This window comes from Erpetoichthys calabaricus, chromosome 18 (assembly GCF_900747795.2).
Source record: "Erpetoichthys calabaricus chromosome 18, fErpCal1.3, whole genome shotgun sequence".
Taxonomy (NCBI): domain Eukaryota; kingdom Metazoa; phylum Chordata; class Cladistia; order Polypteriformes; family Polypteridae; genus Erpetoichthys; species Erpetoichthys calabaricus.
Genome location: NC_041411.2, coordinates 61,647,260 through 61,661,474, shown reverse-complemented (window position 1 = coordinate 61,661,474; position 14,215 = coordinate 61,647,260). Strand labels below are relative to the sequence as shown.

General features: G+C 41.0%; 1 protein-coding gene across 2 annotated transcripts in view; it reads left to right on the top strand.

Annotated features, from left to right (window-relative positions):
- The window catches only part of fgd (faciogenital dysplasia), a 119,995-nt gene extending 105,985 nt beyond the window's left edge, over positions 1–14,010 (top strand). Inside the window, exons 15-19 of one of the 2 annotated variants that reach the window (XM_051921431.1) lie at positions 6,065–6,121; positions 9,577–9,699; positions 10,046–10,195; positions 10,680–10,817; positions 12,977–14,010. In XM_051921431.1, coding sequence (XP_051777391.1) covers positions 6,065–6,121; positions 9,577–9,699; positions 10,046–10,195; positions 10,680–10,817; positions 12,977–13,210 — 702 coding nt within the window. In that variant the 3' untranslated portion in view covers positions 13,211–14,010. Of the gene's footprint in view, positions 1–6,064; positions 6,122–9,576; positions 9,700–10,045; positions 10,196–10,673; positions 10,818–12,976 lie in introns of both variants that reach the window. The other variant, XM_028825387.2, reaches the window with a different exon arrangement.
- The last annotated feature ends 205 nt before the right edge of the window (positions 14,011–14,215 follow it).

Sequence of the window (14,215 nt, the reverse complement as noted above, 5' to 3'; positions counted from 1 at the left end):
GGTGTGTTTAAAATTATGAAGGGTATTAGTACAGTGGATACTGTTACTTTTAAGTTAGCTCATCTAGAACAGGAGGATACAGTTGGAAATTTGTTAAGGGTAAATTTCACCAAACTGTTCTCGGTGTAAAGAAAATCTTCTTAGACACATGGAATATGTTACAAAGTAGTGTGGTAGACAGTAAGACTTTAGGGACCTTCAGGACTTGACTTGAAAGTTATTTTGGAAGAATTAAGTGGATGAGACTGGTGAACTGTTGGGCTGAATGGCCTGTTCTTGTCTAAATTTGTGTAATGTTCTAATATGGGTTTTGTGGTAGAAATCAACATCTTAATTAACAAGACAAGTCTGGTAAAACTTTTTAATCAGTAATCAGGCAGGAGCAAAGTTTGTCCATCCGTGTCATTTATTACTCTTCAGCTAATGCTTAAACAGGGAGCATTCTTTCACAACATGATCAGAATGGTCAATTATTAAAGGTGTAGATCTGTTTTATAAGAAACTGAATTTACATAATGTTCGTTGGTTTACACACAAATGAGCTATATAAAATAAAAGTCTATTTTGTTACATTCTGGTTCTTCTTATATTCTTTGGTTTGAACCACCAACCTTTGAATTTCTATGTACATAATGACTGTCCAATTTTGTTGTATACAGAACATCTAAACTCTTAGTCATCTTTTAGTACATTTTGTGTATTTCATTTTTGTCTTTGTTGTTCACTTGATCTTTATCTGGTTTCCTGATAGTCCTAAACATTTTTTAACCCTTTATGCTATTTCTTTAAGATGAATGCTACATAACCCTAAACTTATTCTCTCACAGTTTGCTGCCTCCTTGTAAGGTGGGTTGGAAAGTCATGAGAGCAAAATGCTAACTACAACCCTACAAAAATTATGGTCCTTGACTACTTGAAGCAAGCATGTTACTATAAGAAACTAGGGGTCTCCGCCCCCTGCTCACTTCGCTCGCCAACCCCTGTGTTTGGTTTACCGGATATACAATACAATTTATTTTTTGTATAGCCCAAAATCACACAAGAAGTGCTTTAACAGGCCCTGCCTCTTGACAGCCCCCCAGCCTTGACCCTCTAAGAAGACCAGAAAAAACTCCCAAAAAAAAAACCTTGTAGGGAAAAAAATGGAAGAAACCTAGGGAAAGGCAGTTCAAAGAGATACCCCTTTCCAAGTAGGTTGGGTGTGCAGTGGGTGTCAAAAAGAAGGGGGTCAATACAATACAATACAATACATAGAACAGAATAAATCCTCAATACAGTATAAAAATAAAAATTCTAGAAGTACGGAGTAGAATTTCACATTAGATAATATCACATAATATGATTTGGATTTGTTTTAAGTCCTGGAGACCTTATTCATAAAGCTGCCTCCCCCATTTTGCCATTCCACATCTGAAATAGCGCTAATCCGATGAAAGGACCCCTCATTCCCACGTCCCCATTCATCAGGGATGACTTTACCTTAGGCAGGCAATCTACAATTTAAAGAGATTGTTATTTTCTTGTGAATTGTTACATATGCATTATTTTCACTTTTACTTTAAAAACTTTTGTACAAAAACAATACTTGTTTCTTTATTTCCTGCCCCGCGCGAGGTTACATCACTTTCTTCCCAGACATGTAATGCTGCTCGTGTTGTGAAGGGTGTTGCGGCTGAAGGTACGCTAAGGATATGCCTTTGGATCATTTGCTGTCTTTTTGCTGCTTGCTAGCTGCCTCTTCTGCCTGTCGCATGTCGTTGTTTTAAGAGCTCGGAGCACATGATGCTTGCCTGCCAAAAGCAATCCAACAACTGCTAGATTAGAGGTCTGTTGACTTGTTTTAATTGATGGCTCACTGCCTGGTCTCGCGTGACGTTGTAAAAGCAATACCTGTCTTTTATTTCTGGCCCCGGGCGTGGTTGAATTCTTTCTTGCAGGATGTATAATGCTGCTCGCGTTCGGTTGGGGTAGCTGCTGTCACGCTGACCTTCGATCTTTTTAAAGCCTGTACAGCCGTTGTCCTTTTTGCTACGGCCCTGGGACAATCTCTTGGCACCAAGTCTCATGTTTATGGTCCCCGCGAGACGCACCGTGGCAAGTCTCCTTGGTCTCACGGGTCTTTAAAATGTCTTTCGAGATTATCACGTATTGTAGCCTTGCATTTGCTTTCCATTCCAGGATTTTCTTTTATATATAGAGAGATATGCTACTGTGGCTGTGCGTTTGTCTGTCCAGGATTTTAAATCACCTGTAGCTCGCAAACCGTTTGAAATACTGACCTGAAATGGGTACACATATACTACATGGCATCTACTAGTAATTACCTCCAATGTTATTCCTCTTTTTAATTTTATTATATTGTAGAAACAACTCTCGGCAGTGGCCAGCAGGGCGGATGTGTGGCGCATGCGTATGGGCGCCGTTCTCATCCCTACCACCTTCGCCGTCACTTCCCCTACCGCATTTGCTTTCCATTCCAGGATTTTCTTTTATATATAGAGAGAAAGGATGTGGCTCATTAAGGCTGCAGCCACTTGATGTGAACAATGAGTGTGGCTGTAGCTCACCTCACATAAAAGGTCCATCATGTGTGCTTGAGAGCAGGGTGATGCTCATAGTTTCTAAACTAATAGTTTCTAAACACATTTAGCCATCTTGCTTACCTCAAACATACCTGTTGTTCTGTGTGACTACCATAGTAAAACTGAGTAAGGGCACCTTGCACGATTTATTTTCTAAACAAGATGTATGGCATAATGTGCCACAGGTTACCGTGAGGTAATATTTTGCAGGGGACCTATGCTTCCTGAAACCTGGGTTCTTTTATCTCTGAACTTTTCATTAATTGCATAATTTTTCCATACATGCCTTAGAATAGACAACTGATTAACAAAACACTCAAATATCAAGACTTCTTGAAATAAACAGCTGTCAATGCACATGAGAGCATTTCACCACCAGAACAAGCACAGAAGGAACAGAAGCAAGGCTATGACTCCTAAACTATGGCTTTTGGGGAAGAGAAGGACCAAAGACCAGATAACTTGATAAATTCTAACAGGGCAGCGCTTAGAAGTTAAAAATCACAAAAAGGAGATAGTTCTGTTTTTATTATCTTATTCAAATATTTTTTATAATACTTAGTTCAAAAAAGATAACATAAAGGGCCCTTCTAATAGCTACTCTGTAAATGTAACATACTGGCAAGTTTGTAATCTTGTCCTTGATGTCCAGCTCTGTCTTGATTTGTAGTTTGTTTCTGTTTACATTGTAAAAATATCTTATAATTTAAAGTAGATATCTGTGCAGAGCTGGTTTTTCTTTCAACCTTTTCCATCAACTTTCTAAAAGTATTTATCCCATTTCCACCTTCCCAATATTTTCTTGTAGAAAGGAACGTCAGGCACCCTATTTGAAATGCTGCTGAAGAGAAGACATTTAAAAGAATCTCAGTATGTGGGTTTGCAGTTAAATATTGTGACTCCCCACAGGGTAGTGACTACATTTGCTCGGCAGTCAGTAAGAAAACGTATTTTTCAGCCTGTGACTGGAGCTTCAATTCTGAAAACTCAAGAGTTTCTTAAGCAGTGAAGTGTGATTGCTGTCACCTCTCTTTAAGTGTTCAACTCAAGTGGGTTGCAAAAGGCTCATAGTTGCCATTTTTATAGAGAGTAGTTGTAGATAAAAAGAAGCTTTGTGACAGTTCTCTCTGAAATTGGGGTTGTCACAGCACACTTCTGTTTCTCTCCGATGATGTGGTTTGATCCACAACTGCCACTGTCAAGTTCTACACCTCTCACTCACATGTCTTGATTGTGGGGGATCTCATAACATTTCTGTTGGCTTCATAGCTGCCAAGTCGGACTGCTCCCTCAAAAACGTTGCATAAGTTGTGTTTATTAATGTCACTGTAGTTTGTCATTTGATAATGGTGCGTCAGTTGTGGTTTATACATTGCAAGTACTCTACGCTAAATGTTTTAAACATGTACAGTATGTCAAGATAATGCAGGTTGTTTCCTTTCTTGTTAACCACAATGGACAAGGACTGATTTTTCTTTGGTTGGCTGTTTTAATCATTTTATAACCTCCATTCTACACTGATGATATTCATTTTAGCTGCCTCCGCTAACATGTACCTTCACAGTAGTCTGTATGGCTTATTGCGTGTGAGGAGCGTGTCCTTCTGTGTGCGTCAGCATCCTAGTTGGCTGGTATGTGCTGGCTTCCATCATGCTGCCTAAAAGAGTGAGGTGTACTGTGTCTTAATGTGATGAGTTGGGGGTCCTCTAATACATCTGATGCAAGAACTGAAAAAAGGAAAAATTATTTTTTAAGACTCAAATGTTTTTACTTCTGCACTTACGCCTTGATCATCTGCTTCAATCCATAATACTAAAACTGTGTACCACAGTAAAAATAATTAAGATGGATCCTGTGACAGTGTAAGATTGTTGCAATATATTCTCAAAGTCCCTAAATGTTCATAGCCCAAGCTGAACTTCTTTTATATATGTTGTCAAAAGAAAGATGAAGTATTGGTGTGTCCCCACTGAGATTCCCATTTAATAGAAACGATAGACTTAAAAACAAAATGAAAAAAAAAATACAAATGAAGATGTTCTGGGATCATTTCAGCTAAAGTTTTATATGTTTCTACGGTCAGTCTGTCTCTAGAAGATGTGGTCCAATGAATAAACTCCGACTTCTGGTCATTTCTTATAGAGCATGGTGACAGGCTGGGGCTTCTGCTAGGCCTACTTCTCTGTCATTGCTAGTGTGTGGAGGGCTCCTCCACTCTAGGGCTGGACGAGGAAGAGAGGTTAGTAACTGTGCCTCACCTAAAGCTGTCTCCCACTTTACCTCATGAACAGATCCTCCAACGTCCTGCCAGAAAGGCGTGTGTGTGACAATGTCTATAAATATAAGTTAAACACAAGTAAATATATGTGGCAAAAATAAAGGATATCACTATCTAAAGTATAAATCACAGTGACACATTGATTACTTATTACATCACACAACTGTTAAGCTGTTAGGTTGGAGGAAACATGACCTGAATATGTTATAACAGGCTGGTGGTAAGCTCAGGAGGCAGCTACAATACCAGAAGTGGTAAACGCCACTTCAGCCTCCTCATGCTAACTGTTCTGAGCAACTGGCAATTTCCACATTTGGTACCTGATTTTCTGTGGGAAAACACTCCAGTTTTCTTTTTCTGCTTCAGTTGCTGCATTTCCCCTGTGGAGGATGTCTTGCATTTCTTAGCTCAATTAATGTAGCGTATATACTTGCGTACAAGTCAGGTCTTCAAACATGAAAAATCGATCATAAAATTGGACCCCAACTTATACACCTGTTCAAAAATAGGACACTTTATTTATTTATTTTTTTTTTTTTTTCATCTTCTTGCTTCCTCCGATCTTGCACCAGTTTCTCAGACACATTGAATTTTGTTGCAGCAGCACAGTTACCAATTTCTTTTGCCACTTCAACGACTTTTAATTTAAAACCAGCTCCATATTTTCTTCTGATCATACGCTCCATCGTAGATAAGGGTGTATGAGAGTGTGAGATACAAAAAACACAAAACAGTGCAAATGTTGCTTCAGAATAGTTTGGGTAGTACTGTGTGGTCACGTAGGCACAATGCATAGAAAACAAGGCTGTGTGCTCCGTGGTGACTCTCTCAGGTGGGTGTTAGCATATCCGCATTCAACTTATACGACCGACATTATAAAATACCGGAAATTATGTGGTAAAATCAAGCCCCGACTTATCCGCGGGAGAACTTAAACACAAGTCAGTCATCATCCAACCCGCTATATCCCCTATACACAGGGTCACGGGGGTCTGATGGAGCCAATCCCTGCCAACAAAGGACACAAGGCAGGAACAAATCCTGGGCAGGGGTGCCAGCCCACCACAGTTAAACACGAGTATATATGGTAAATAAATTAAGCTGCTTTTTTAATTAAACTCTGCTGTAAGACCACAAGAAGGCAAAAACAACATCAACTCAATCGCCACTATGCACCACTCAAAGCTTTGCTTTTTCTTTCCAGAATGTTTCAGGAAGTTTTTCATTGGAGCCAGCAGAAGGAAGCAACGCTGTGGCAGGGGTATGTATTCACCTATAAAGATTTAATTCTAGATATTGGAAGTTCCAATTATCAAACATCAAAAGCTGATCAAGAGTGGCACAGTGTTGGTAAAGCATTAACACCATATTAATAATGTAGAGAAGCAGGACACTTCATAGCTAAATGTATTTAAACTGTATTTAAATGTAAACTGTCATTTTTACCACTTGTAAATGCTACAACACTATAATCTTACAGTTTAAATTCTCCAAATGTATTCACCCTATTGAATATATTTTTAACAGACACTTATTTGACAGGGGTTGGCACATTGGGCATACAGATGATGGCCATTTTAGCATTTATCAAAATTGGTTTGATGTTTCTGGGTCCCCATCTTGAACGAGCATCCCTGCAGTTTCTTAATTTCCACTGGTGTCCTCAAGGATGTAATTTACTGCTTAACCGAAAGAGTTCTGCTGGATCATCAAAGATCTGGATTGGGCCTTGAGGTTTATTTGTCTGTTGTAAGGCTGAATTTCCCTTAAGGTGCTTTCACACTGGTACTTGTGTGTTTTTCATTCTAAGTGCTAACCCAAGTTGGCATCTCTTTTTTCCACAGTACATTTTATGAAAGCATGTTGATTGTCTTCACTAAATGGTAAGAACACACATGGTCTGATTCCAAAATTGGACATATATATCAATGACTTGCTTCTTAAAATAAATAAGCATTGGATTTTAAAGTGAGCACTTGCCACTTGTATTCAGCATTTTTGATAGATCTTCACCAGCACAGGTTGTGAGTAATTGTTATATATTTAATTAGAAATGGAGGTGATGGGAGTGGACGTCCTTTGCTGCTATTGACACTCAGAATAACATAACGGAGATCAGAGGTTGAACAAAAGTGGTGTCTCTATTCAGTAATCAGGGGTGGGATGAACACCGTGGGAAAACAAAGTATGGAAGACAACCAAATCTCTTCTTTCATGGTGGGCCTGACTGTAAAGGACTTAAATTGCTATGCACCCAGTGGGGCACCTCACTCACTTGCCCACCTGAGATGTTGACCCATATGCTTTCTTCCTTGCCTTCTGTCTCTTTCTGTCTCAAAGCTAACCTATTTCTCCCATAATTTGAGCCTCCCAGCCAATATTTCTCTCAACTAGGAGGAGGCTCTAAGGTCATTCCTAGTGTTACTTTCAGCCATGCCCCAGAAATGACTTTGGTCCTGATGCAGGTATATATTGCATTTGTATGAGGGGCACCAGCCCACCTCTCCATTTGGCAGTTCCTGGAGTTCCTGCCCTCCTGTTGTCCTTAACATGTTAAGGTCTGTCATGCTGCCTGCTTTAAAGCGCCAGTGTTGTCTCAGTACTTACAGCCTGCCTCTTTGTAACTGTCCACTTTTAAAGTGGCAACATGACCCCATTATTCTTGGTTTGGGGCCGTGTGCTTTCTCCTACTTACCCTCTGAGGCCTCGTTATCTCTCACACTGTGACGATGGTTTCATTTTTATTTTTTGCTGATGTTATTGGGTGGTATTCTATGCTTTTCTTTGTCCTGTTGCGGTTTTTGAATATTAATACTCAATTTCTGATGTCCAATTTTTTTATAGAAATTGTATTTTTAATTTTTAAAATATAACATATTCACATCTTTCAAGAAGCCATTTTGCTTTTCTTGGGGGCATCACTATTTTGTTGGCGTTACCACATTGTTGCCAGGTATGGCTTTGCATGGTGCATGATGTTAGGACCATGACAGCATAAAGGTCGCCATGCACTTTGTGCTTATCAAGCAATCACATATAAAACCTAAGAACTTTGCAAGTGCAGTTCTTTATTTTGATTAGATTTTCTGCTTCTGACTTCAGAACTTTGAGTTGCTTTGTGAAAGATGGGATTGTGAAACGGTTTTGAACTTGGCTAGAGAAAATAACTACATCTCATTATCTGGTCCCTGTCTATTCATTCTGCCTTTTCTCTTTTGTGGCACAACACTCATTCTCTCAACTCACCAGAGGCTGTAGCATTCCTCTCACATGCTGCATCACCTAACCATCTACTGTCCAGGACTAATAACAGCATGGTTCTGTTAAGAATCCATCTCTCTCACGCTCTCTCTCATGCTAGTAGTTCTTCATTTTGCCCCTCCAAAGACATTCAGCACACATACATGCAGGACATGCTACCTCTTAGTATACTTTGGTCTCTCACACCCGTATGTACTAGACCTCTCATGACACCAGTGTGTCCGTGTGTGTGTGTATGGGGGGGGGGGGGGGGGGCTTCTCTCTCTCTCTCTCTCTCTCTGTCCATCCTGAACATCTTGTGCAACAATTTTGGTTACCCTGTGCCAGTTTTATGGTGGCTGTAACCTCTTGCCACCTGCTCGCTTTGCATGGTTAACTGTAATCAGTCGTATCCTCGATTCTCACGCATCATCATTTCTGGAAACAGTGAGTGCTGGTGCAAGAGAGATGGTAAGTATTTCACAATGCCTTGTGGCCTTTGGTGCAGGGATGCACTTGATTGCTCATCTATGCCCAGCTTCCCTTTTTGTAGCATGGTGCATATACAGTGCAACCTAATGTTTCATGTGTCTTTTGATTACGTCTTCGTGATGCATGTGTAAGGAGAATATTATGTCAAAATGAAAACCTAAAGCTTTTCCAAAGTTTGCTTTACATAAGTTCCTGCATGCACCGCTAACTGCATTTTCCAGTTGTCAGCCCAGTTCTGATTAAAGCTGGCGTCACATTACATGACTTGTAGTCAGAGGGGATGTCAAACATAATGACTGCAATTGCTAAAGATGTCAAATTTACACAAGTAGAAGGTACAGGAAATGAGAAATCACCGGACTCAATGACGACTTTCCAGCAGTTTCACATTTCCCAAGTATTGTGAGCTCCCCTCTTTTTATGACAGCCAGCAATGTACTGCTGCCTGACCATGCCAGTGCTGTACTAATGCGTTCCTGGTTTAGGGAGTTCAGCCACAACTTTGGCCCTTTTATTTTCTTTTTTGTCCATTCTGTCATGGTGTGTAAAACATGAGACATCAGACAGACAAGCCTCTGTTCTGTTTATGAATTCCAATACACATGCTCCCCCTGCTTCCTTGTGGATGCATTGTACTTCTGGGTAAACGCTTATTGGTTTTCAGAACTCACACACAATGGGTCTACCCCTGTCGGGACGAATCTTACTCTTTGTCTATCTGAGTTGCTGGGGATGTCAAGCTGCACTGCTGGCATTCACTAGAAGCACTCGGGAACTTCCTTCAACTCGCTAAAATTATGTAATTGACATTTGCAACTGAAAATCACTAGAAAAACTGTGTAGTGTGACAGGGCCTTGAGGTTCAAGAAGAATTATATGAAATAAACACTAGAAGAAGAAACTGAGAAATTATGGCAACAAAGGTCAGGATCAATGTCAACAGATAGCATATCTTCCTGTGTTTCTGTGTCGTCATAATTTTAGGTGGACTCCTGGAGGAAACACTCGAGAATAAAAAAGGAGAAAGAGAAACAAACATGTAAAAGCTGCAATGAGAGCTTCAACTCCATCACAAAGCGGAGGCACCACTGCAAAGCCTGCAATGCGGTAAGGCGTCAAGTCATCTCTCCTCCTCGCATTTTCAAATGCATGTCATCCATGCTTGTGATTCCCTTTCCTTGTGTTGTGTCGCGTGTGACACATTCTGTCTGGGAGAGAAGATGGAGGTAAACCTAGAAAACCCAATAAACATTCCAGATAGTTGAAGCCTATGTGTCTAGTGGTAATCTTGATATGGTGCACTGCATTTGATACTCTATATAAATGTAAACTATCTGAGAATGTGGCTCACAGAACTTCCATCATGGGATCAGTTTGTCATGTAGGGATGCCTGCCAGATCCCGACCACCAAGCTAACCTTTCCTCAGTACGGCCTTGTTCTTGTTCCTTCAGGCGATCTGTGCCAAGTGCTCAGAATTCATGCCTTTCCCGGATGCCAGCCGGCAAAGCCGAGTATGTAAAGACTGTTTTGCATCACCAGTGGGGGTACCTCCTAGCCCAGGACCTGACGTAACAGTGGAGCAGCAGAAAAAGTTACTTGAGGTGAGACGATCCATGCCTTATGTTTGGGAATTGTACTAAAATTTATATTTTTGAAATTTTTAGGGGCACACTTAATCCAACAAGCCCTTATATATAATTGTAATTTCCAGGAAGTGATTACTTAAAACATAAAGAGCTTGACAAACAAAAGAAGAACATTCAGTCCATCTCACTCGTTTGGTTGGCTAAGTAATCCCAGTATCTCATGTAGAAATGTTTTAAAGTTGTCACAGTTTCTCATTCAGCTACATGACTGGGTCATTTGTTTCAGATTCCCATAGCTCTGCATGGAGAGGTGTTTTCTGGGCTTTGTTCTGAATGTACCCTTTGAAAATAGAAACTCCACATGGTGACAAAGTCATGGCCAGATCTGAAGAGCTTGTACCTAAATCTGACATCTTAGGAAGGTGCAGCATGACCGTGTGTGCTATCCAGAACAATACACAGCCCCTAACCCCAGTGATCTCTTTGTTTCCAGAAACAGGTCTCCTTGGCGGCTGACAACTGCCTAGTCTGTGGTCATCTTCAGTTTATGGAGGGAAAGGGAAAGAACTGGAGCAGAGTTTGGGTCGCCATCACCAAAAATGAGCCTCTTGTGATGTACCTACAATGGAGCAACCAGGTGAGGAAATCAAGAGAGGTCACACTCCAGTATTCTGACAGCCTCTCTAAAGTTATTGGCACACATTCAACCTCTTGGTTTTCCTGGCTGGGTGGACAGGTTGCAAGCAGGCACATGGTGATTTCTTTTTTCTTCTGTTAAAGAAGGTGGTTAAAGATGGTGAGTGAATCATGTTTGAGTAGATGGAAAACTGAAGAATCATAGATTGATGGTTAGAAGGCTGAGTGGGTGGATGGGTAATGAATGGCTGTATAGCAAAAGCACACCTTTTTAATCACATGCACTCAACAAATGAGCTCTAAGATATCTCTCTATTATAATTAGACTTTTTTGTTTTGGGTCAATCCGTGATCTTCTCAGAAAGACAATTTGGCGTCCTGCGAGACTAGACTTTACAACCTTTGGAAGCAAGACCCGTGAGACGGTGACTTTTGCACGTCACGCCCGACTTACAAACAATTTAAAACAAGATCACGGACATCTAACCTCTCAGTTGTTGGAATGCTTTTGGCAGACACACTTCACGTGCTCACAGCTCTTAAAAATTTAATACGTTCTAGATGGCACATCATCGACTAAGCGAAGAAGAAAGAGCACCACGTTGAAAAGAGACAAAAAAGGCAAAAAAGGATGCACAAGAGAACAATTATAATCTATGTGCAAATTCAGAAAATAAGGAAAGTAATAATCAGCCTGGACCATGTGGAATTGAAAACCTTGTAGGTCCAATCGGGGACAGAAATAAAAGATTTCATAATTACGTTCAAAAACGTTGCCGTGATACACATGCAGAACAAGTTAAAGAATATGAAAGTAGGAAAATTCAAAAGTATCAAAAAAAAGATAATAAAGATCGCATTAGCACAAACAAACGGAAATTCTTACATAACTGACCACACGCTATGAGAATCTGTGGTCCCGCAACAATTAAAGCTACGACAAGTTTCATTTCGAAGAAACCACAATTTCGGTCAGGTGTATATTTATGATCACGGAGAAGCGATGAAACATAGAATCAAAAAAGTATGTAACAATACCCATGAAAATAACAATCTCTTTAAATTGTATATCTGGATAACCAAACCCAGGGGTGGGCAGGCGAAGCGAGCAGGGGGCAGAGCCCCCTAGTTATTTACCAAGGAAGTTGAACATAAATACATATATAATGGATGATGAAGACGGAGTGGAAGAGACGAGCACAAGTAGGGCAGGAGAACCCGCACAGAGTGACGATAGCCAGATCCGTTTCCCAGAGTTAGATGTTATACTCTGGTGTCCCGCTAAAGGACATTGTCTGTTAAAGTGTAACAAGACCTCCAGAAAAACGTCCACCTGGTAATTGGATTAAGTAGACTTGAAAATGTCATGTTACCCCTTGGCAGGTCCCTGCTGTCCTGTACACAGTCCAGTTACTCCAGTCTGTGTATCACAGAAGAATGTGTGGAGTACTGAAAATAGATGAATTTATAACTAAAGGTGTAAACAGCTTAGTGAATGAGTAGCAGACAAACAGATGAATTTTAGATGGACGAGTGAATCAGTAACTTGTTAGCTGGATCAACAGATGCCATACTCGGGGAAACAGACAAAAGGTGGCTATGCTGGCAGGTGATGAATGGATGAATTTGACTAATGGTAGGGTGGAAGTGTAATTAAATGAATCAGGAAAATAAGGGGACATACAAGTACAGTAGATAAATGGCTGAACGGTAAAGCACTGCTGTCCCACCCAGACACCCAGTGTTGCGATGATAGGGTCTTACTGCTTAAAACCCTGTGCTGGGTTTAGAAAATGGGGTAAATGTTGGATGAGATGATTTGATCAAAATAAATGGATTGTGGGTAATGGACATGATAGATTAGTAGATTGAAAGTTGGATGAGTCAATGAAATGTGTGGGTTGATAGAATGGAGAGACGGTAGACGCAGAGCTGATGGAATGAATGCATACTGTAGGTGACAGGATGAATTGGTAGACCCATGGTGAGATGGGAACAGGTTTCAGGCATGGCTGGAATTTTTATAGGACAGTTGACAGATTCCAGACTCTCTCATTATCGGTGGCATTTTAGCCGAGTTATTCATTCCATTATAGACTGATAGACTGCTCCCTCTGGCCAGACCCTAGGTGTTTTTCAGGCCCCTGTCTTGTGTTTCAGGAGAGCCGTAGCCCACGTCCCGTTCCACTCCCTGGCCTCAAGATTGGCGTGTCAACAGAAAAGCACGAGGTGAAGAATGTTTTCAGACTGAGCCACCCCCATCAGACTCTGCTCTTCAGTGCGGACGATGAGGCTGCCCAGATGAGATGGGTGGAGATACTTTCTAAATTGACCAAAGGGGAGATAGAAGAGGAGGCCCCTGTTGACGGAGCAGAGGCCACGATCAACTTATAACAGGGAGCAGGGTGCGCCATGTGGCGAGGACCCAGCCTACCCACAGTTGCCTTGTTCATTTGTGATACTCCTCAGTGTTGGAACTTCTTCGAGACTCTTTTTAGCACTTTTCCAATATCACAAGAAGGTAAAAAAAATGATGGAGGAGCTGGCGACTGGATCCATGGAGCATTACTAACGCTGTGCTTATCTCTCTCTTTAATGTCCTTTCACCAGTAGCTTTCCTGTGTGTGCAGGGGTAGCACAATACTTGGGATGCCTCCCTATCACACTTTCTCTTTGTCTTTCTGTGTTCTATTTTCCCAGGTTTTTCCATTTCAGTTGATAGTATTGCTTTGGTTTGGCATAAGCCATATTTTTCCAGAGCTTTGTACCCTGGGGAACTGCCAGATGAGTACAAAACCAAATGGAGAAACAATGACATGGATGTGAAGTGCCTCTCTCATTTTGTCAGTCTGTCTGTCTGTCTGTCTGAGTAATGATAGTGTTCTGTCACTCACCCCAGTCCTTCTTCATAATGATCTCCAAAGCCACCAGGGCAGCACCTGCAACAGTCACATAGCCCCGTAAGGGTGACAGAAAGAGGGCGCAGCAGGCCTCAGGTTCAGGCCTTGCTCTGGCAGTGTCACCTTTGGACATGTCAATGGGATTATTGTTCAGTTCACAGCGGTAGTATAGTCGGCAAGTCACTAGTCACCCATGGTGGTCCTGCTGCACTGGTTTGAATCTCTCCTTGTTGGTGTCTCACTTGATTCTTTGAATAAATGCTGACCAGCTGTGGCCACTTGGGATTTTTTAAATTTGTTTATAGTTTTAATTTCTTTTAACTTTTTTTTTATATTTATACACTGTGCTTTGAGATGGTTGTCAGTGTGTGGAGTCTTTTAACATTTCTTACCAAGACCTCAAGGTTAAGCAGTGAAACATTAATAAAAAACAAAATTCCAAGTTGCTAGCATGTGTGTGCGTTTGCATTTCTGGCCTCGGTGTGATTTTATAGAAGAG